General features: G+C 40.2%; 1 protein-coding gene across 6 annotated transcripts in view; it reads right to left on the bottom strand.

The window, feature by feature from the left end:
- rgs3a (regulator of G protein signaling 3a) overlaps positions 1-24,167 on the bottom strand; it is a 336,515-nt gene that overhangs the window by 91,194 nt on the left and 221,154 nt on the right. Inside the window, exon 1 of one of the 6 annotated variants that reach the window (XM_072912100.1) lies at positions 14,415-14,585. The exons of the other annotated variants lie outside the window; for them this stretch is intronic. Within the exon in view, the coding sequence (XP_072768201.1) occupies positions 14,415-14,468 (54 nt within the window). The 5' untranslated portion in view covers positions 14,469-14,585. Of the gene's footprint in view, positions 1-14,414; positions 14,586-24,167 lie in introns of those variants that run through there. 6 annotated transcript variants of the gene reach the window in all.

Raw genomic sequence — 24,167 nt, 5'->3', positions numbered from 1 at the left:
TAGTTACTTTTCACAGTAACGCATTACTTTTTGGTGTAAGTAACTGAGTTAGTAACTGAGTTACTTTTGAAATAAAGTAACTAGTAACTGTAACTAGTTACTGGTTTTCAGTAACTAACCCAACACTGCACAATACACATATGAGCAGAACTACATAAAAGAACTACAAATCCCATCAGCCAAACCAAGAAGTAAAGTGCCGGTATTTTTAACTCAAACCTTCGAAATGCAGCTGGACACACGCAACGTGACAACAATCTAATCCAGCAGATTTCAATCCACACATTACTGTTAATTTTGCCAATGTTGTTCAAAGACTAAATAGTGAGTGTTTGCTCTGGTTGTGACGCAGCAAGTCCGCCGCACAACAAGCGCTGCGGACACAGCGGACTTACAACAAACAGAAAAGCAAGGAAGCAGGCAAGCATGGAATTTAAACAATAATTCAGCTGATCTAACAAAGCAAAGCGGACATAACAAATGATCTTACCAGTGGGGTATGCTGGTGACGAAGCACGCTGTTTTTACAAACGAAACAATGACGCCATTTTTAAAGCTACCGACATGGTCACCTGTCAGTGGTAGCCCCGCCCATCTTAAAGTCCCAGGTAAGTCCGCCATAAATACATATACACATAACAAATACACATATTAAATCCAACATTCTTTTTAACATGCCTCAAAACAGCAGCTTGGAATTTGGGACATGCTGAGAGAGCATGAGGAGGTTGAGGTGGGAGGGTAGCGGGGGGTGTATATTGTAGCGTCCCGGAAGAGTTAGTGCTGCAAGGGATTCTGGGTATTTGTTCTGTTGTGTTTATGTTGTGTTACGGTGCGGATGTTCTCCCGAAATGTGTTTGTCATTCTTGCTTGGTGTGGGTTCACAGTGTGGCGCATATTTGTAACAGTGTTAAAGTTGTTTATACGGCCACCCTTTAGTGTGACCTGTATGGCAGTTGACCAAGTATGGATGGCATTCACTTGTGTGTGTGAAAAGCCGTAGATATCATGTGATTGGGCCGGCACGCAAAGGCAGTGCCTTTAAGGTTTATTGGCGCTCTGTACTTCTCCCTACATCCGTGTACACAGCGGCGTTTTAAAAAGTCATAAATTTTACTTTTTGAAACCGATACCGATCATTTCCGATATTACATTTTAAAGCATTTATCGGCCGATAATATCGTCAGTCCGATATTATCGGACATCTGTAGTAAAAATATTGCATTTTCACAACAAAATGCATGTTTAGAAAGTGGGTTGCACCACAATTAGATTTTATTTTGAGTGCTTTATTATAAACTTGCACAGTTTTTGTTAGTGTTACAGTTTTGAGTTGATGTAAGATTTCCGCCAATCATTCTGCTTTTACAATTTCCGACTGAATTCTTGCTAAATTCTTCCATCCATCCATCCATCTTCTTCTGCTTATCCGAAGTCGGGTCGTGGGGGCAGCAACCTAAGCATGCGAAGCCCAGAATTCCCTCTCTCCAGCTACTTTGTCCAGCTCTTCCCGGGGATCTGAGAAGAGCGGGACTTACCATGAAATACCAGGATTTACCAAGAATTGATTAACGTGGACCCCGACTTAAACAAGTAGAAAAACCTATTCGGGTGTTACCATTTAGTGGTCAATTGTACGGAATATGTACTGTACTGTGCAAACTACTAATAAAAAGTCTCAATCAATCAATCAAATCCTGAGGCATTCCTAGGCCAACTGGAAGAAATAGTCTTTCCAACGTGTCCTGGGTCTCTCCGTGGCTTCTACCAATTGGACACGCCCTGGTCAGAATGCCAGGGGGCATTCTGACTAGATGCCCAAAGCACTTTATCTGGCTCCTTTCAATGAGCCAATCTGCCCCCCTCTCACTTGTGGAGGGGGGGCACATCTGCGGTCCTCTCCAAGGTTTCTCATTGTCATCCCTCTAGGTTGAGTTTTTCCTTGGCTTGATGTGGGATCTGAACCGAGGATGTCGTTGTGGCTTGTGCAGCCCTTTGAGACACTTGTGATTGAGAGCTATATAAATAAACATTGATTGATTGAGGCTTTACTTTGAGCTCCTCCCGAATGACAGAGCTTCTCACCATATCTCTAAGGGAGAGCCCCGCCAACCGACGGAGGACCTGTGACTTCCAGTCATAACCCAAAGCTCAGGACCATAGGCGAGGATAGGAACGTAGATCGACTGATAAATTGAGAGCTTTGCTTTGGAATTTGTGAAGCTGAAACAATACAAAAATAATTGTTAATAATTTAAGTTAATAATACCAACACAGACACTTGTAAGTAGGGATGTCCGATAATATCGGACTGCTGATATTATCGGCTGATAAATGCTTTAAAACGTAATATCGGAAATTATCGGTATCGGTTTTAAAATTATCGGTATCGGTTTCAAAAAGTAAAATTCTTGACTTTTTAAAACGCCACTGTGTACACGGACGTAGGGAGAAGTACAGAGCGCCAATAAACCTTAAAGGCACTGCCTTTGCATGCCGGCCCAATCACATAATATCTACGGCTTTTCACACACACAAGTGAATGCCACCCATACTTGGTCAACAGCCATACAGGTCACACTGAGGGTGGCCGTATAAACAACTTTAACACTGTTACAAATATGCGCCACACTGTGAACCCACACCAAACAAGAATGACAAACACATTTCGGGAGAACATCCGCACCGTAACACAACATAAACACAACAGAACAAATACCCAGAACCCCTTGCAGCACTAACTCTTCCGGGACGCTACAATATACAACCCCCGCCACCCCCATCCCCCCCCCCTCCTCAACCCTGCCCACCTCAACCTCCTCATGCTTTCTAAGGGAGAGCATGTCCCAAATTCCAAGCTGCTGTTTTGAGGCATGTTAAAAAAAAAAATAATGCACTTTGTGACTTCAATAATAAATATGGCAGTGCCATGTTGGCATTTTTTTTCCATAACTTGAGTTGATTTATTTTGGAAAACCTTGTTACATTGTTTAATGCATCCAGCGGGGCATAACAACAAAATTAGGCATAATAATGTGTTAATTCCACGACTGTATATATCGGTATCGGTTGTTATTGGAATCAGTAATTAAGAGTTGGGCAATATCGGAATATCTGGTATCGGCAAAAAAGCCATTATCAGACATCTCTACTTGTAAGCGTGTCAGAATATTAGCTAATGCTAACAACGCTAGCTTGATTACATTAATATAGCGCATACAAGTATGAATGAAAACACTACTATCAAACATGTGACGGTTTAGTAAGTATTCATTGTTTTAGTTATGCTGTAAAACTTACACATTTTGCTTGGAGTGATTAATGAAGGAAAAATGCGAGTAGAAATGCTACGAACGACCAAAAAGACGAAACGGCACTTGTACTTCTGGTTCAAGGCAGTAAATAGAAGAAAATATTGTAGTGAGCAAACTCATCAAGAAGGTAGCGCCATAGCACAAACATTAACACACGTTTTCAGTGTCTTGTCGGTGTTTTATGAAAACGGTTTGTTGAATACAAAACATTAAGGCCATTAGCGAAGAAAAATCCACGAATTAGCCGCACCGTTTTATAAGCCGCAGGGTTAACAGCGTAGGAAAAAAGTAATGGTCTAGAGTCCCGAAATTACGTAAAATTATTCCTAGAGATGTCCGATAAATGCTTTAAAATGTAATATCGGAAATTATCGGTATCGGTTTCAAAAAGTAAAATTAATGACTTTTTAAAACGCCGCTGTACGGAGCGGTACATACCCGGTAAAACGCGGACGTAGGGGGAAGTACAGAGCAGATGTGTCTCCCAGTCAGCAGCCCCTCCCCTCTCCCCTCTCCCCTCTCCCACACACAACACAGGTGTTGACGACTGCAGCATGAGAGGTTTACCGGCGACGCTTGATGACCTCATCAAACCGCCGCGAGCGGAGCATAACAACAACAAGAGTGTGTTGTTGCCGGTGCTGTAGCCGTGGCTAACAAGCGAGCTCGCTCGATGACTGACGAACTACACCATGTCTATGGTTTGGGATTATTTTAAAGTGTCTCTGACGGATAAAAAACTGGCAATTTGCAATGACTGCAAAAAGTTTAAAGTGCAAAAAAATAATGCACTTTGTGACTTCAATAATAAATATGGCAGTGCCATGTTGGCACTTTTTTCCATAACTTGAGTTGAAGTTGTTCTTTTATTTTGGAAAAACTTGTTACCGTATTTTTCGGAGTATAAATCGCACCGGATTATAAATCGCACCTGTCGAAAATGCATAATAAAGAAGGAAAAAAACATATAAGTCGTATTTTTTGGGGACATTTTTTTTTTATAAAACCCAACACCAAGAATAAACATTTGAAAGGCCATTTAAAATAAATAAAGAATAGTGAACAACAGGCTGAATAAGTGTACGTTATATGAGGCATAAATAATCAACTGAGAACGTGCCTGGTATGTTAACGTAACATATTATGGTAAGAGTCATTCAAATAACTATAACATATAGAACATGCTATACGTTTACCAAACAATCTGTCACTCCTAATCGCTAAATCCCATGAAATCTTGTACGTCTAGTCTCTTACGTGAATGAGCTAAATAATATTATTTGATATTTTACGGTAATGTGTTAATAATTTCACACATAAGTCGCTTCTGAGTATAAGTCGCACCCTCGGCCAAACTATGAAAAAAAATGCGACTTATATTCAGAAAAATACGGTACATTTATTAATGCATCACAACAAAATTAGGCATAATAATGTGTTAATTCCACGACCGTATATATCAGTATTGGTTGATATCGGAATCGGTAATTAAGAGTTGGACAATATCGGAATATCGGCAAAAAAGCCATTATCGGACATCTCTAATTATTCCGTTTGTCCCAGTTCCGACAACATTTTTTTAAGTGAACCATCATGTTGAAACCCTGTGTTTCTAATGTTTGTGCAATGTCCGACAAAATGTTTGTGATTGCACAATTTTCGATGGAATTCCTGTGTTGGACAATTTCCGAATTAAATATTGCATGTATCAAACTAGAGTCTTCTGTTGAAACCATTTCTGACTTGAATATTTTCACCTAAAATTATACTCCCAAGAGAAAAGGTTCTGATGCAGTCGAGTTGAGATGGTTGAACAACCCCATGTCAACGCTACCTGATCAAAGTTAATTCAATATTTATTCTGTGGAAAGCTTGCATTTTTTTTTTTTTTTTGCACAGTTGTTGACTTTGCAGTTCACTTGTAATCAAACCCTCCCTCAAAAATGTGAAATGCACTTATTATAAGCCATGAGAGCACCTCGTCAACGGGATAAGTTCCAAATCTAGAGTGGGAGAGCACACTTCTGTTTATTGGAAAGACGGCTGTTGGCAACATTTTTTTGCAAACTCTCGACTGGAACGCCAAAAACGGCGTTGCAATTAAGTTTGTTTCACTTGGCCGACGGAACATTGTGTTGACTGTGCGATGCTCTTTGTAAATATTTACCTGTTGCCCGTTTAGCGTTTGAGTGGGTACGTCCTGCATTGATTTGGACTCTGGAGAACTTTTGTCCCGTGCCGGCCTTTGGGTAAACATTGGGGAATCACGTGATTATCATAATCAATTGCCCGTGTCAGAACGTGCCGTTCGTGATGAATACCATTGTCTACATAAAACCATCGAGACAAAACAAGATTAACACTCATCATCCCCACATATTAACACCATTTCTTCCATAAATTTCCAGTGAATTTATTCGGCAAAGCTATTTTTAGCGAGGGCCAGGTGTGGCGCACAGAAAACTGTGTAGCACTTTTAAATAGACTGACCATTCGTATAACATCTATACCAACGACCAGCCAATGGACCAGAACACTGCACGATTCATATACGCTGACGACCTCTGTGTAACATCTCAAGAGAGTACTTTTGAAGCGGTAGAAGCAAACCTCACCTCAGCTCTAGATGAGCTACTCCTCTACTACGAGCAAAACCATCTACACGCAAACCCTGCGAAGACCCAAGTCTGCTCGTTCCATCTCAGGAACCGGGATGCAAACCGACCTCTTAACATCAAATGGTCTGGAACACCACTTGAGAATTGTACCAACCCTGTCTACCTTGGCGTAACCCTGGACTGCGCACTCTCCTTCAAGAAACACATCAAAAACACCAAACTGAAAGTCAGCTCCCGAAACAACATCTTACAGAAACTGACAAATTCCAAATGGGGAGCCACAGCACACACACTAAGATGTACTGCTTTGGCCCTGTGCTATTCCTCGGCGGAGGATGCATGTCCTGTCGGGGAGAGATCAACCCATGCCAAGAAACTCGACCCAGCACTGAACAACACCTGCCGCTTGATCACTGGTTGCTTGAAGCCTACCAACCTGAACAACCTACATCTCCTCGCTGGTATCGCCCCTGCAGACGTGAGACGGGAAGTTGCCAGCCGAGTAGAGTTCACAAAAGCTACCAGTGATGAACGCCACCTCCTCTATGGACGTAAACCCTCAGCCCAACGTCTGAAGTCAAGGAGAAGCTTCCTCAGCAATGTCCAGTCCCTAACAACATCTTGGGAAGAAACCAGACTCCAGCTATGGACACAAAAATTAGAGAAAGACCCCCCCTCCTATTGACATGGGAATCCCCCCTTTTGAAGATCTTCCCCCCGGGTCAGAAACACCATGGGTCCAGTGGAAGACACTAAACCGCCTGAGAACAGGAACAGGGCGATCAAAAGCTGCTATGGCCAGATGGGGCTACAAAAACGGCCCAACCACCTGCGAATGCGGGGAAGAGGACCATACGATGCAGCACTGCCTTGTCTGTCCTCTGCTACTCAACCATCCATCCATCCATCCATTTTCTACCGCTTATTCCCTTCGGGGTCGCGGGGGGCGCTGGAGCCTATCTCAGCTACAATCGGGCGGAAGGCGGGGTACACCCTGAACAAGTCGCCACCTCATCACAGGGCCAACACAGATAGACAGACAACTTTCACACTCACATTTGCAGCTTAAAAGATCTCGCAGAGTTCAACAACAATGCAAAAGACTGTGTAAAGAAATGGGAAACTGTCATATAACCACATGCTTCAAAGACACGAAAAGAAGAAGAAGAATTTGTCGTCTTTTCCCCGGACATGTCCTCTTTTGCGGGGCTTCCCGGGCTGTCCGGGCGGAGTTTCTTAAATGCCTCAAATGTCCGGCATTTTGAGTTAGGGTTGCGTGTATTTTCAATGTACGTTCGGGGTTAAGAAGGGGTTAAAAACAAAACAAATTGTGAAGGTGTGCACAGCACACGATTGTAGCTGAGATAGGCTCCAGCGCCCACCGCGACCCCGAAGGGAATAAGCGGTAGAAAATGGATGGATGGATGTTTTTATGAATTATTGACCTATCCAAGGTTCTGATTACTTCACATCAAATATTCCACTTTGAAAAATATTTTTGGTGGAAGATTTTGCATATTTTGTGTGTTTGCCATTAAAAACATAGTTTTGTTTGACAAAAAAGGGCGGACAACAAACAAACAACATAAAAAAAACTATAAACATTTTGAAATGAGGGATATATCTGAAGTAGATGTAGACTCCAGGGATTTAAGCGTTAAATATAAAATGTATGCATGCCCTGGCACACCATTATCATCATTTCATGACCGAAGCAAAACACTTTTTACACTTTTATACTGAAATAAATACACCTACAACTTAATAAATAAAAACATAGAAAAAACTACCAGCAGTGGTAAAGTTTAGATCCATGAAGGAAAGAAGAAAGTGAATGAATACATTTACATATGTATACAAATTTGATTTCTTTTTTTATTATTTTTTTTAAATGAATTAAATAACGTTTATGACAACCTTTTTCCAAAACACAATATAGAATATGAGATATAACAGGATAATGCATACGTTTATCTTTTTTTTTTCAAAACGCTTACAAAAAAGTGGGACCCCAACAATTTACTGTGGGACCCCATTTTGAAAATTCCTAGCGCCAACACTGCTGTCAACAGAGGAGAAAATTTGCTTTATTTATATAAATATATTATTTATAAAGCAAGTTCCAGTATCTTTGGCAAATTTTCACCTAGTCCTGGCCTTGGCGTGCTGCCCTCCTTGGCACGCATATATGTGTCCTCTTTTTGGGGTTTCACAATATGGTCAGCCTAATCTGTCACAACAACACATTTGTCTGACTAAGCGGTGTCCTGAAAGGTAAACTCCCCCCAAAATAGACGGATATTTTTTGTTCTAGGGGCCAAAATAGTTTCCAGTAAGTGCTTATCACACTGGAGTAGACACTGAAGTGCAACTCTGGGAACCTGCGGGTACAAAACGTTCAAAGTGTGTGAGGGTGTTGGACAATGGGGGAATAGTCCTAATATTATTTGGCATCACAGGAACTGAATGGTGTTAAATTCGAGGCCCTGGGGGCCAAATCTGGCCCGCCACATTATTTTACGTGGCCCGCGAAAGCCTGGAAATAATATGCGTTAATAAAATGCTTAATCTTTTCTTACTAAATGTATTTATTTCCCTTTTGACATTAAAAATCATGTACTGCATGCAATTGCATATGTTTTAAAATTCAATATTATCATTATTTTTTTTGGTTAAAATAAAGATAAATACTGTACTTAAATATCTGCTTGACTTATGATTTCAAAACAAATTATCAATCAAATAGTAGACTGTAAAATTGACAATGAATTTTACAGTTAAATTCTGCCGACTTAGTTGTTTTTTTTTACAGTAAAATCAATCTGGTACTGTTTTTTTTCCATATACAGTAAAACACTAAAACATTAAAATTAAGATTATACAGTAACAAAACTAACAAACTGGCAGCTCTGTTGCTTGAATGTTGCCACTAAAAACAGTGGTATTGTTTTTCCATTCCATTCTATTTATTATTGTTTTTTATATGCTGTAAAAAAAAAAAAAAAAAAACACTGCTTTTACTGTAAAAATCTGGTGACTGAGCTGCCAGTTTTTAAAGTAAAATTTAAAGATTTTTTTTGCAGCTTATGAAAAAAAAATGTTTACATTGTTAATGTATTATATATAGATCTGCATTCACAATATGCACAATATGGTTTGCCTAAGTGGCTAGACAGGACAGATCAAAACAAAACAAACAAACAAAAAAATATATACATTGAGAACCCTAATATATATATTAACTAGAGATGTCCGATAATGGCTTTTTTGCCGATATCCGATATTCCGATATTGTCCAACTCTTAATTACCAATTCCGATATCAACCGATACCGATCTATACAGTTGTGGAATTAACACATTATTATGCCTAATTTTGCTGTGATGCCCTGCTAGATGCATTAAACAATGTAACAAGGTTTTCCAAAATAAATCAAGTCAAGTTATGGAAAAAAAATGCCAACATGGCACTGCCATATTTATTATTGAAGTCACAAAGTGCATTATTTTTTTTAACATGCCTCAAAACAGCAGCTTGGAATTTGGGACATGCTCTCCCTGAGAGAGCATGAGGAGGTTGAGGTGGGCGGGGTTGGGGGGAGCGGGGTTGAGGTGGGGGGAGTAGCGGGGGGTGTATATTGTAGCGTCCCGGAAGAGTTAGTGCTGCAAGGGGTTCTGGGTATTTGTTCTGTTGTGTTTATGTTGTGTTACGGTGCGGATGTTCTCCCGAAATGTGTTTTTCTTATTTATTCATGTTTTATCTGTATAATTGTTATTTTGACTTCAGTCACGCTCCAACAGGGGTGTCGAACTGGTTTTCATCGAGGGCCACGTCGCAGTCAGAGGGCCGCGTGTAACAGTGAATGTAAGAATATAAAACACAATTGCCTATGCATTTGATGATTATTTCATTTGTGTACATACAAATTGATGGATAACTTGCTTTGAAATCGTAAGTCAAGGTGACAAGCAGATATTTAAGTATTTATTGTTATTTTTACAAACTATAATACGGTATATAATAATTAAGGGTTCTAAATTAAATTAAATTAAATCAATTTTTTTTTTAATCACATATGAATCGCGATTCTTATTCATCTCGATTGTAAATTGATGAATAATTTTCAAAAAATGTTTGTATTTTTTTAATTTTTGACAAATTATAAAAAAAAACATTTTACTTACTTGGTGCGCATATATGTCATACATCAGCAACCAACAATAGGTTTTGTAACCTGGAAGCTTTTTTGTTAATGTGTTATTATTATCATACCAAATAATACATTGCAAAAATCAGTTTGAATCGAGTATCAATCATGAATCAAATCCTCACCCTGAGAATCGGAATGGAATGGCGAGGAGCCATAAGATTCCCACCAATAACAATTGAATATTTGTTGCATGAGAAGATAATATCAAAGTTTAAAACATATGCAATTTCCTGTATTTCATAATTTTGGTAACACCTTAGTATGGGGAACATATTCACCATTAATGAGTTGCTTATTAACATGCAAATTAGTAACATATTGGCTCTAAATTAATCATTATTAAGTACTTATTAATGCCTTATTCTGCATGACCTTATTATACAACCAGTGAGCCAGAGATGTTCGATAATGGCTTTTTTGCCGATATCCGATATTCTGATATTGTCCAACTCTTAATTACCGATTCCGATATCAACCGATACCGATAAACAGTCGTGGAATTAACACATTATTATGCCTAATTTTGTTGTGATGCCCCGCTGGATGCATTGAACAATGTAACAAGGTTTTCCAAAATAAATCAACTCAAGTTATGGAAAAAAAATGCCAACATGGCACTGCCATATTTATTATTGAAGTCACAAAGTGCATTATTTTTTTTAACATGCCTCAAAACAGCAGCTTGGAATTTGGGACATGCTCTCTCAGGAGGTTGAGGTGGACGGGGTTGGCGGGGGGGGGCGGGGTTGAGGTGGGGGGGATAGGGGGTAGCGGGGGGTGTATATTGTAGCGTCCCGGAAGAGTTAGTGCTGCAAGGGGTTCTGGGTATTTGTTCTGTTGTGTTTATGTTGTGTTACGGTGCGGATGTTCTCCCGAAATGTGTTTGTCATTCAGTGTGGCGCATATTTGTAACAGTGTTAAAGTTGTTTATACGGCCACCCTCAGTGTGACCTGTATGGCTGCTGACCAAGTATGGGTTGCATTCACTTGTGTGTGAAAAGCCGTAGATATTATGTGATTGGGCCGGCACGCAAAGGCAGTGCCTTAAAGGTTTATTGGTGCTCTGTACTTCTCCCTATGTCCGTTTACCACTCCGTATAGCGGCGTTTTAAAAAGTCATAAATTTTACTTTTTGAAACCGACACCGATAATTTCTGATATTACATTTTAAAGCATTTATCGGCTGATAATATCGGCAGTTCAATATTATCGGACATCTCTAACTAAGAGTCTTTCCTCGATAACCTCAGAATTATTGCTTATTAGTAACCCTAACCCTAACCCTTATATGTTCCCCTAGTGTCCAAATAACTCTAAATTAAGTCTTTGTTACTTAGAATATGTTCCCCATACTAAGGTGTTACCATATTTTTTTTTTTCTGTCAAAATGGAAACAATGAAAACATTTAGTAAGAAAGATGAAGTATCCACATTATTCCCAGGCTTTGGCGGGCCACGTTAAATGACGTGTCGGGTCCGGATCTGGCCCCCGGGCCTTGAGTTTGACATGAATGCGCTACAACAACGTTGAAAACTTGTCGAGTTCGGTCCTGCCGTTGAGCAACTCAGACCTAACGTTGGAACAACATCAGAGATGCCGATAAATGCGTTAAAATGTAATATAGGAAATTATCGGTATCGGTTTTTTTATCATCAGTATCAGTTTTTTTGTTTGTTTTTTAATTAAATCAACATAAAAAACACAAGATACACTTACAATTAGTGCACCAACCCAAAAAACCTTCCTCCCCCATTTACACTCATTCACACTGATTCACACAAAAGGGTTGTTTCTTTCTGTTATTAACTACCTGGTTCCTACATTATATATCAATATATATCAATACAGTCTGCAAGGGATACAGTCCGTAAGCACACATGATTGTGCGTGCTGCTGGTCCACTAATAGTACTAACCTTTAACAGTTAAATTTACTCATTTTCATTAATTACTAGTTTCTATGTAACTGTTTTTATATTGTTTTACTTTCTTTTTCATTCAAGAAATTTTTATTTATTTATTTATCTTATTTTATTTTATTAATTTTGTTTAAAAGTACCCTATCTTCACCATACCTAGTTGTCCAAATTAGGCATAATAATGTGTTAATTCCACGACTGTATATATCGGTTGATATCGGTATCGGTATCGGTAATTAAAGAGTTGGATAATATCGGAATATCGGATATCGGCAAAAAGCCATTATCGGACATCCCTAAACAACCTGCTTTCGGACCACGTTTAATCAATATTGGGTTCTGACGTTGATTTGACCATTGAATTTTGGTCATTTCCCAACCAATATTCTGACTGACGACGTTCAGTCAATGTCAGTTTGTGAAGATGATTTGACCCATTAAAATTTGGTCATTTTCATCAACGTTGTCTCAATTTACAAATACAACTATTTTGCAACGTCTCAAAGTTGGTTTTAAAGGACATGTACCGTATTTTTCGGAGTATAAGTCGCACCGGAGTATAAGTCGCACCTGCCGAAAATGCATAATAAAGAAGGGAAAAAAACATATATAAGTCGCACTGGAGCCCGGCCAAACTATGAAAAAAACTGCGACTTATAGTCCGAAAAATACGGTATGTGTAATCAATGTTGTATCAATGTCTTGCTGCCTGCTGGGAAATGTGTTGTGATGCAAGTCGACGAGCAGGAATTCCTACAGTACGTTTACACCAGTGACGTGCAGTCACTAGAGGCAGGTGAGGCGGGGCCTCACCTGCCATCATGGAAAGAAAAAAAATGTAAAAAGAAAAAAAAAATTATTAAATTGTTAAATGTATCCAGTGATTATACTATAAAGCTATTTTCCATTTAACTTCACTAGTTTTAGATTATTTTTTATTTAAAATCGCTGAATTTTCACATTTGCCGTTCAAATACTGAGAAGAGACGGTGCGGTGAACAGCAGCCAGTTGAGGCACGTCACTCAGTGCCTCACCATGGATTGCGCAATGACTCGGCTAACTGCTGGCCTGCTGTGCAGTGAGACCGTATTGCTATATGAACTATATTATACATTTCCATAGTTTAGTTAGCTGAGGTATATAATGTACAGTGTATTTTGTCAACAACTGTATGTGTGTAAAGTATTTCTTGTGCTGAGCGATCATAAAACGGCTGCAAAAGACGCACTGGCTGAGGCTCGCCTCCTGCACCCCCGCCGTAGAATGCACGGCAACCCCTGACGGGAGTGTTATATCAACTAAAGCCCACACTTAAACTTTCCACGTGCAAGATTGAATCTATTTAAAAAAGTTATTTCATAAGAAGCCAAAAAGTGCAAAAACAATAATGTTCGTGTTGGAGGAGTTGTGAATGACTGCAGGGCCACAACATTAGGTACACCTGCAGACTGCAGGTGTACCTAATTCACAACTCCTCCAACACGAACATTATTGTTTTTGCATTTTTTGGCTTCTTATTAAATAACTTTTGTAACCTATTTTTATGGGCTTTCCTCTTTGTGATGTTAAGTTCCTGTTATGCGCTGTTATACAGTATATGCCTTGAGCTCTTATTTTGAAGGCGCCAAGAGCGGAAGTGATGACATGTTGTAGTGGAGCGGAGGTTTTTGAAAGAAGGTAAATAAAGTGGTCCTCGTGTAAACTGGAGCCTCCGTGTTTGTTATTTTGTAGTTTCATACAGTATAGGCGACATTTATAAACCCTCGGTTACACTTTTTTAAATAGATTTAATCTTGCACGTGGAAAGTTTAAGTGAGGGCTTTAGTTGATATAACACTCCTGTCAGGAGGTGCATTAATCCAGCACAACAGCGGCGAATGGACTTCATTTATAACTTAGTAAAGGTAAGACCATAATAACGTTTTTTTTATTAAATGTGCTTTTTTGTGTGCTACAGTTTGTATGTGTAAAGTTAAAGTTAAGTTAAAGTACCAATGATTGTCACACACACTAGGTGTAATGAAATTTGTCCTCTGCATTTGACCCATCCCTTGATCACCCCCTGGCGCCGCGCCCGGGAATAATTTTTGGTGATTTAACCCCCAATTCCAAGCCTTGATGCTGAGTGCCAAGCAGGGAAGAATGCTAGTATGAGCTTTTAAACATAACCCGTTAACTGCTGCCAATCAAATGGTGAATAAGATACTCTTTAGGGTTCATATGTTTGTAAATCTGACTGTGATGAAGTCAGTGCCTCACCAGCCATCAACCTCACCGCACGTCACTGGTTTACACTAACTTAGTACCGCACTCATTCTGTGTCATACACTCACGCACACGAAGGCAACTTACGATATGGTGTGCCCTCTTTGCGCCGACCTGTGCGTCTGCTTCACACGCCGCCATGACGACCTCAACGCCCAGCGTGCTGCAAACTGTTTCCACTGCTAAGACGGACTATTTACACGCATTTCAAACAAATATCTCACCGCCCATGAGCGTTGAACGTTTGGCAAGAAGCAAAAATGCAGCATGTTGAGACAGGAGGATTTTTGTTCTTGGCGTGGCCTCATGTCACCTTGTTATGTTCGCGCTGTGGTAAGAATTAATCATTTTTTATTGTATGCATCCCTAAAGCAACACTTTAATGGCTATTTCATAATAACAATAAATTGTATTTATAGGCATTAAAAAACAAGGACACTGTACAGTGAGAACACACTGGACCAGGGGTCCCCAAACTACGGCCCACGGGCCGCATACCAGCGTCCCAAGTAAAAAAAAAAAAAACTTTGTTTTGAAAACTTTTTAAACATTTTTTTTTTCAATCTGTCCTTTCTAAAATTGAAAAAAAGTTTAAAAAAATAACCTTTTTTTTCAAGTTAAAGAAAAAAATAATAATAATAATAATAAAAATTAAAAAAAAAAAAAATATATATATATATATATAAATATATATATATATATATATATATATATATATATATATATATATATATATATATATATATATATATATATATATATATATCCATCCATTCATCCATTTTCTACCGCTTATTCCCTTAGGGGTCGCGGGGGGCGCTGGACCCTATCTCAGCTGCAATCGGGCGGAAGGCGGGGTACACCCTGGACCAGTCGCCACCTCATCGCAGGGCCAACACAGATAGACAGACAACATTCACACACTAGGGCCAATTTAGTGTTGCCAATCAACCTATCCCCAGGTGCATGTCTTTGGAGGTGGGAGGCAGCCGGAGTACCCGGAGGGAACCCACGAAGTCACAGAGAGGACATGCAAACTCCACATAGAAAGATCCAGAGCCTAGGATTGAACCCCAGACTACTCAGCACCTTCGTATTGTGAGGCAGACGCACTAACCCCTCTTCCACCGTGCTGCCCCATATATATATATATATATATATATATATATATATATATATATATATATATATATATATATATATAAAAATACAAAAAAAGTAAGAAAAACAACTTTTTTTTTTCAAGTTAAAGAGAAAAAAATAATAATAAAATAATTATATATATATATATATATATATATATGTTTTTTTTATCTGTCCTTTCTAAAATACAAAAAAAGTTAAAAAATATTTATAAAAAAAAGTTTAAAAAATACCAAATAAATGAAAAAAGTAAAACAAACTATACACACACACACACATATATATATATATATATATATATATATATATATGTATATATATATATATATATATATATATATATATGTATAATTTGTTTTACTTTTTTCATTTATTTGTTGTTTTTTTTTTAACTTTTTTTATGTATATTTATATTTATATATTTAATATATATATATATATATATATATATATATATATATATATATATATATATATATATATATATATATATATATATATTTATATATGTTTTTAAAATGTAAATTATGACTTTTTTAAATTTGTCCTTTTTAATCCATTTTCTACCGCTTGTTACTCTCTGTCTCCTAGCCGCTCTGGCATACCATCCCTTCACCCTTTTTCTACCGCTTGTCCCTTTTGGAGTCGCGGGGGGTGCTGGAGCCTATCTCAGCTGCATTCGGGCGGAAGACGGTGTACACCCTGGACAAGTCGCCACCTCATCGCAGGGCCAACACAGATAGACAGACAACATTAGGTATAAGGAAAGACATATTATCTGCCGTTTTGTTTCGCAATATTATGAAAAAGCAACTTTTTTTTACCTTTTGGTACCTGCTGATCTGTATTTGGGATCTGCATGAATCCTGAAAATGTGCGCGCATCCGTCTTTGTAGTCCGACAACGTAGTCGATAAGCTTCTTCTTTTTCTCTATCTTCTTGTTATGAGACATTCATCCTCCGCTGTTGCCATTTCTAATATAAAGTAGTGTAAAGTTCTTACTTATATCTGTCAGTAAACTCGCCATGAAAGCGCTAAAACATACCGGTGTAGTGAGCTTACATTATTCACCCAAGGATCTTTAGTTATTAGAGAGTTCCGGTCGTACGTTTTTTCACGGGACTAGTTATTGCACTAGTGAGCCACGGATGAGGAGATGCTGCTTAGTTATTGATTGAAGTAAAGTCTGAATGTCATTAAAACAGTTAGCTCCATCTTTTGACACTTCTTCCACTCCCATCCTTGCATGCTACACCGCTACAACAAAGATGACGAGGAGAAGACGCTGTCGAAGGTGAGCCACGTAAATAAGACCGCCCACAAAACGGCGCGTCCTGAAGCGACTGTCAGAAAGCGGCTTGAAGATGATCTGTAAAACATAATCTATGCAACATTTTGACCAAAGACCCACCATTACATGTTATGTAGACCAGTGTTTTTCAACCACTAGTGTGCCGTGAGATGCAGTCTGGTGTGCCGTGGGATATTATCTAATTTCACCTATTTGGGTTAAAAATATTTTTTGCAAACCAGTAATAATAGTATGCAAATGATGTGTTGTTGTTGAGTGTCAGTGTTGTCTAGAGCTCGGCAGAGTAACCGTGTAATACTCTTCCATATCAGTAGGTGGCAGCAGGTAGCTAATTGCTTTGTAGATGTTGGAAACAGCAGGAGGCAGCGTGCAGGTAAAACCGTGTCTAATGCTTAAACCAAAAATAAACAAAAGGTGAGTGCCCCTAAGAAAAGGCATTGAAGCTAAGGGAAGGCTATGCAGAACGAAACTAAAACTGAACTGGCTACAAAGTAAACAAAAACAGAATGCTGTACGACAGCAAAGACTTACTGTGGAGCAAAGTCGGCGTCCACAATGTACATCCGCACATGACATGACAATCAACAATGTCCCCACAAAGAAGGATAAAAACAACTGAAATATTCTTGATTGCTCAAACAAAGTAGATGCGGGAAATATCGCTCAAAGGAAGACATGAAACTGCTACAGGAAAATACCAAAAAAAGAGAAAAAGCCACCAAAATAGGAGCGCAGGACAAGAACTAAAACACTACACACAGGAAAACAGCAAAAAACTCAAAATAGGTTACGGCGTGATGTGACAGGTGGTGACAGTACACCTACTTTGAGACAAGAGCTATAGTGATGCATGTTGGTTATGCTTTAAAGTCATATCCAACAATTGCGACGACTTTTTACTGTCAACTTTTTAATAATGTCTGCTGGTGGTGTGCCTCCGGATTTTTTTAATGCAAAAAATGTGCCTTGGCTTAAAAAAGGTTGAAAAACACTGATGTAGACCATAAGGAAGTGTTTTACATTTAGAAAAAAATTATAATAATATGACTCCTTTAATGCGCCCTATAATCCGGTGCGCCTTTTGTATGAAAATAGACCTGAATAGACCCGCTTCATCAGCAGTGCTCCTTATAATCTGGTGCACCCTATGGTGTGGAAAATACAATATTTCTTTTACAATTTTTGTAGAAATCCTGTGCTTTTTTAGATTAATGTTACAAGGCACGTTGATAACAAATTCATAAAAAGTTGATTCAACGTTACGGACAAAAATAAGCTTTAAAGCATTACAACTTTTGCCGTGACTTCTTGAAAAGTTGCTGTGAATTCAGGCATTTTAGGCCGCAACACTTACAAAAAAAGCCTGCAAAATCATGGCAAGACGACCTAATGCTTTAATGATAATGTAGTACCTGAAATGGAAGCGGCTAATAGTTGGAAATGATGTTTGAGGAATTTTAAACTCAATATATTCTGTATACTCGTTTTTTTTCCCTCCAACTGTAATAATAATTTGGAGTGCATGAGAAAGTGAAAAGAAAAACTTTTCCCATTCATAATCTTTAAGTATTATTAGAAACATTTTAAACTGCAAGTAGAGCTAGATTAGATTTGGTTAGTTTATTTCAAAGGGGACAATGCAATTTCATAAAACACATGACTTCACTTGGTTAAAAAAGCCAGAATTAGCCAGAAGGCTAGTTTTCATCTGTAGTCCCCTGGCCATGATGTAAAAAAAAAAGGGCAGATAAAGATGCCATCTTAAGGAGTTAATTACAACAAAAATACATAAGAGGGTTGCCTACAGCCACAGCTGTTCAAGCCCATATTTTTTGCACGTACAGGGGACTCTATTTGGAGCTTTTACTGTAACTACTACTACATTGCGTCGGGCAATAAAATCACCGTTGACGTGTTCTCCGTCCGCCTCTGGTCTCCGCTCGCTAAAAATGTCACGGGCGAGAGGAGAAGGTGCAGAGCGGAAAAAATGACGCTTCGCTTAACGTAAACACTTGCGGGCGAGAGGTTGGCCGGGGTGACAGGCACCAGGAGGTCCTCGCCGATGATTTATGTCGGGTGTCCATTCTTTTAAGTGGCTCACTCATTTGCGATCAGCAGGCTTTTGAAAGCACTGAATTTGTCACCAAGAATGTTTCCATAATTTGGTTGAATACACTAGATTTAATAGTAAATTAAAAAGACTATATTTTAATCACAGAGCATTATTTAGTTGAACCCTTTTTGGGACTTTTTCGTCCTATTAGGGGACTTTTGCTCTATTTTTGCCTTATTTTTGGTTGAGTTAGTTGGAATGGATTGATTTTTTTCATGTTCAATTTCAATATTTTTTCATTTAAAGACCTACTGAAACCCACTACTACCGACCACGCAGTCTGATAGTTTATATATCAATGATGAAATCTTAACATTGCAACACATGCCAATACAGCCGGGTTAGCTTACTAAAGTGCAATTTTAAATATCCTGCTGAAAACGTCTCGGTATGATGACGCCTGCGCGTGACGTCACGGATTGTAGAGGACATTTTGGGACAGCATGGTGGCCAGCTATTAAGTCGTCTGTTTTCTTTGCAAAATTCCACAATATTCTGGACATCTGTGTTGGTGAATCTTTTGCAATGTGTTCAATGAACAATGGAGACAGCAAAGAAGAAAGCTGTAGGTGGGAAGCGGTGTATTGCGGCAGGTGTTGTGCCGGATAACGCGCCCCCGCCGTAGAATGCACCCCCTGACTGTTGTGCCAGATGACACAGCCGGTGTTTCATTGTTTACATTCCCGAAAGATGACAGTCAAGCTTTACCATTGGCCTGTGGAGAACTGGGACAACAGAGACTCTTACCAGGAGGACTTTGAATTGGATACGCAGACGCGGTACCGTGAGTACGCATGCAGCTGCGACTTCCAAACATTTGATCGCTTGCCCGTACGTGCGTGCCGCTATGTGCATGTCACGTACGTAACTTTGGGGACTCTGGGGAAATATATGTGCTGTATGAACTTTGGCGAGGTGAACGATACTTTGGGCTGTTGGATTGAGTGTGTTGTGCAGGTGTTTGAGTTGTATTGGCAGGTTTTATGGACGGGAGGGGGGAGGTGTTTGTTATGCGGGATTAATTTGTGGCATATTAAATATAAGCCTGGTTGTGTTGTGGCTAATAGAGTATATATATGTCTTGTGTTTATTTACTGCTTTAGTCATTCCCAGCTGAATATCAGGTCCCACCCGCCTCTCACAGCATCTTCCCTATCTGAATCGCTCCCACTGCCCTCTAGTCCTTCACTCTCACTTTCCTCATCCACAAATCTTTCATCCTCGCTCAAATTAATGGGGAAATCGTTGCTTTCTCGGTCCGAATCGCTCTCGCTGCTAGTGGCCATGATTGTAAACAATGTGCGAATGTGAGGAGCTCCACAACCTGTGACGTCACGCGCATATCGCCTGCTACTTCCGGTACAGGCAAGGCTTTTTTATCAGCGACCAAAAGTTGTGAACTTTATCGTCGATGTTCTCTACTAAATCCTTTCAGCAAAAATATGGCAATATCGCGAAATGATCAAGTATGACACATAGAATGGACCTGCTATCCTCGTTTAAATAAGAAAATCGCATTTCAGTAGGCCTTTAAATTCCTTCATACATCAAGTAAATTTAGCCCTGTAGAGTAGCACCACAAGGAAAAAATCCTTAGGAGATAAAAGTAAAAAAATTGTGATTCTTATTTATGATTCTACGTAGATTCATAATTTTCATGAATCAATTGTCTTTATTTCTTATTTTTTTAAATTGTTTTTATAAATTTTTAGGCCATCTCCGGGCTTACTTGCTGCACGTTTACGTCACACATCAGCAGTGAAGTGAATTATATTTATATAGCACTTTTCTCTAGTGACTCAAAGCACTTTACATAGTGAAACCCAATATCTAAGTTACATTTAAACCAATGTGGGTGGCACTGGGAGAAGGTGGGTTAAGTGTCTTGCCCAAGGACACAACGGCAGTGACTAGGATGGCGGATGCGGGGATCGAACCTGGAACCCTCAAGTTGCTGGCACGTCTACTCTACCAACCGAGCTATGCCGCCCCATAAGCAGGTTTCGTAACCAATGATCTGTTTTGATTTGACCTCTGTGAAAAATTACAAACAAGGACTCAGATGACGCGGGTCACTGGGGCCCCCCTGTGGAGCCAAACCTGGAGGTGGGTCTCGATGGCGAACCCCTTGTGGCTGGGCCTGTCCCCATTTGGCCCGGCACAGCCTGAAGAGGCAACGTGGATCCCCCCTTGAATGGGCTCACCACTCATCGGAGGGGGCATAGAGGTCTGGTGCAATGAGAGCTTTAAGAGGTGGGATCAGACCTGGGCGGTCTGATCCGTGGCTACAGCAACGAGCTCTTGGGACGTGGAACGTCACCTCACTATGGGGCACGAAGCTCGAGATGGTGTGTGAAGTGGACAGGTTCCGGCTTGAACGAGTTGAACTCACTTTGACTCATAGCAAGAGCTCTGGAACCAGTCTTCTCCAAGGAGGCTGGACTCTCTTCCACTCTGGCGTTGCAAGCAGTGAGAGGCGACCAGCAGGAGTGGCAATACAGAGCCTGTATGTTGGACTTTAACCTAGTAGATGAGAGGGTAGCTTCCCTCCGGCTGGGGGGGACGAGTCCTGACTGTTTGCGTTTACACAGCAAAACAGTAGTTCAGAGTACTCGCCCTTTTTGGATTCTTAAAGGGTAATGGAGAGTGCTCCCCCAGGTGATTCCCTTGTTCTGCTGGGGGACTTGAACGCTCACATTGTCAACGACAGTGAAACCCGGAGAGGCGTGATTCGGAGGAACGGCCGCCAAGATCTGAACCCGAGTGGTGTTTTGTTATCGGACTTTTGTGCTCGTCACAGATTGTCCATAAGAACACCATGTTTAAACATAAGGGTGTCCATATGTGCACTAGGCACCAGGACACCGTAGGCCGCAGTTCGATGATCGACTTCGTGGTTGTCATCAGATTTGCGATGTCATGTTTTGGACACTCGGGTAAAGAGAGGGTAGGAGCTTTCAACCTATCACGACCTAGTGGTGAGTTGTATTTGATGGTGGGGGAGAACGGCAGTTAGACCTGGCAGGCCCAAACGCACTGTGCGAGTCTGCTGGGACCGTTTATTGGAGTCTCCCGTAAGAGACACTGTTTTAATTCCCACTTCCGGAAAAACTTTGAACATGTTACGTGGGAGGTGCTGGATATTGAGTCTGAGTGGACAATGTTCCGGTGCCTGTCATGGCAGTAATCCCAGAACCAAGCTAAAGGAGGAGTTGTTTCGGTTCCTTTTGGCTCGTGGGACTCCGGAGACACAAGACAGATACCGACAGGCCAAGCGGTGTATGGCTTTGGCGGTCACAGAGGCAAAAACTCTGACATGGGAGGAGTTTGAGAAAGGCAGGAAAAACGACTTAGGTACAGCTTCCAAGCAATTCTGGACCACCGCCTGCCGCCTTAAGAGGGGTAAGCTATCAACACCGTGTATGGTGGGAATTGTGTGTTGCTGACCTCGACTTGGGATGTTGTGGATCGGTGAGGGAATACTTCAAAGACCTCCTCAATCCAACAACTCATCTTCCTATGAGGAAGCAGTGCCTAGGGAATCTGGGGTGGGCTCTCCAATTTCTGGGGCTGTGGTTGCCTAGGTAGTTAAAAAGCTCTTAGATGGCACGGCCCTGGGGTTGGAAGAGATCCTTAAAACTCTGGATGCAGTGAGGCTGTCTTGGCTGATAAGACTCAGTTGCGTAGACTTTGGAGGCAGTGCCTTTGGATTGGCAGGCCGGGGTGGTAGTTCCTGTCTTTAGGAAGGAAAACCGGAGGGTGTGTTCCAACTATCGCAGGTACACATGCCTCACCTTTCCCGGTAAGGTCTATTCAGATGTACTGGAGAGGAGGCTACGCCGGATAGTCGAACCTCGGATTCAGGAGAAGTGTGGTTTCTGTCCTTGTCGTGGAACTGTGGACCAGCTCTTTACTCTCGGCAGGGTCCCAGAGGGTGCATTTGATTTTGCCAAACAATTCTACGTACATGTGCTTTGTGGACTTGGAGGAGACTGTGTCCCTCCGGACGTCCTGTGGGGAGTGCTCAGAGAGTATGGGGTATTGGACCACCTGATTGTAGCGGTCTGCTCCCTGTATGATCAGTGTCAGAGCTTGGTCCACATTTTCAAGTCGAGCCCGTTTTCAGTGAGGGTTGGATTATGCCAGGGCTGCCTTTTGTCGAGAATCAAATATTGTGTTGAAATCGAGTCGTCGCCCCGAGAATCGGAATCGAATGATGAGTTGTTCTAATATTCACATCCCGAGTGTATAAAAACATTTTCTACTTTTTTTTTCTCTTAATCAGCATCAGTCCTAAATAAAAATAGCAAACATGTCAAAGTATTTTTGTTTTGTTTTGTTAACCCTTTGAATGCTCATTTATTCAGGCCTGATCTTTACCCCAGTACCGCAGCATTTTGACATTTACTAGATATTGATAACGCATATGTAAATTTTTTACAAATAAAAACACATAACATAATTAGTTTAAAAAATAATAAATAAATAAAAACACCAAAAAAACATGACATCTTAAATATTTTTAGGACTGAAGTTGATTGAGAGATTTGAGAATGTTTTTTTCTTTTAAATAAATCTAAAAAAAACTAACTTTTGAGGACTTTTTCATCCTGGCGCTACTCAACTGCTATTAAATTATGTACGTGGCAGAGGGTTAAAACCATATACTAAATCCTTAATGATGCACTTAGTTGTGCATGTTGCATAACTTATTTTGCAATATGGAATTGCTTCTTTTTGATGGTATTCCTATTAATTAAGTATGTAAAAAGAGAGTAAAAAGTGGATTTAAAAGAATCACAAGGTTAGTATTAGTAAGGAAATTGACAGTCGTGTATTTCTGGCGGATATGCAGTAGGAAATTGATTCATAATACCCCATTCTTGGGAGGATCTTGCGTGAGAGGAAGAGGAGGGGGGGGGGGGGGGGGGTCAATCTTTTTGTAATACGGTCTGCTGAAAATGATGGAAAGTGCCACTCTAAAGTTAAAGTTAAAGTACCAATGATTGTCACACACACACTAGGTGTGTCGAAATGTGTCCTCTGCATTTGACCCATCCCCTTGTTCATCCCCTGGGAGGTGAGGGGAGCAGTGGGCAGCAGCGGTGCCGCGCCCGGGAATCATTTTTGGTGATTTAACCCCCAATTCAACCCTTGATGCTGAGTGCCAAGCAGGGAGGTAATGGGTCTCATTTTTATAATCTTTGGTATGACTCGGCCTGGGTTTGAACTCACAACCTACCGATCTCAGGGCGGACACTCAAACCACTA

The sequence above is a fragment of the Nerophis lumbriciformis genome, linkage group LG32 (genome assembly GCF_033978685.3).
Source record: "Nerophis lumbriciformis linkage group LG32, RoL_Nlum_v2.1, whole genome shotgun sequence".
Lineage (NCBI taxonomy): Eukaryota > Metazoa > Chordata > Actinopteri > Syngnathiformes > Syngnathidae > Nerophis > Nerophis lumbriciformis.
The sequence above is the reverse complement of the archived record's forward strand: the minus strand, read 5'-3'. Positions and strand labels throughout refer to the sequence as shown.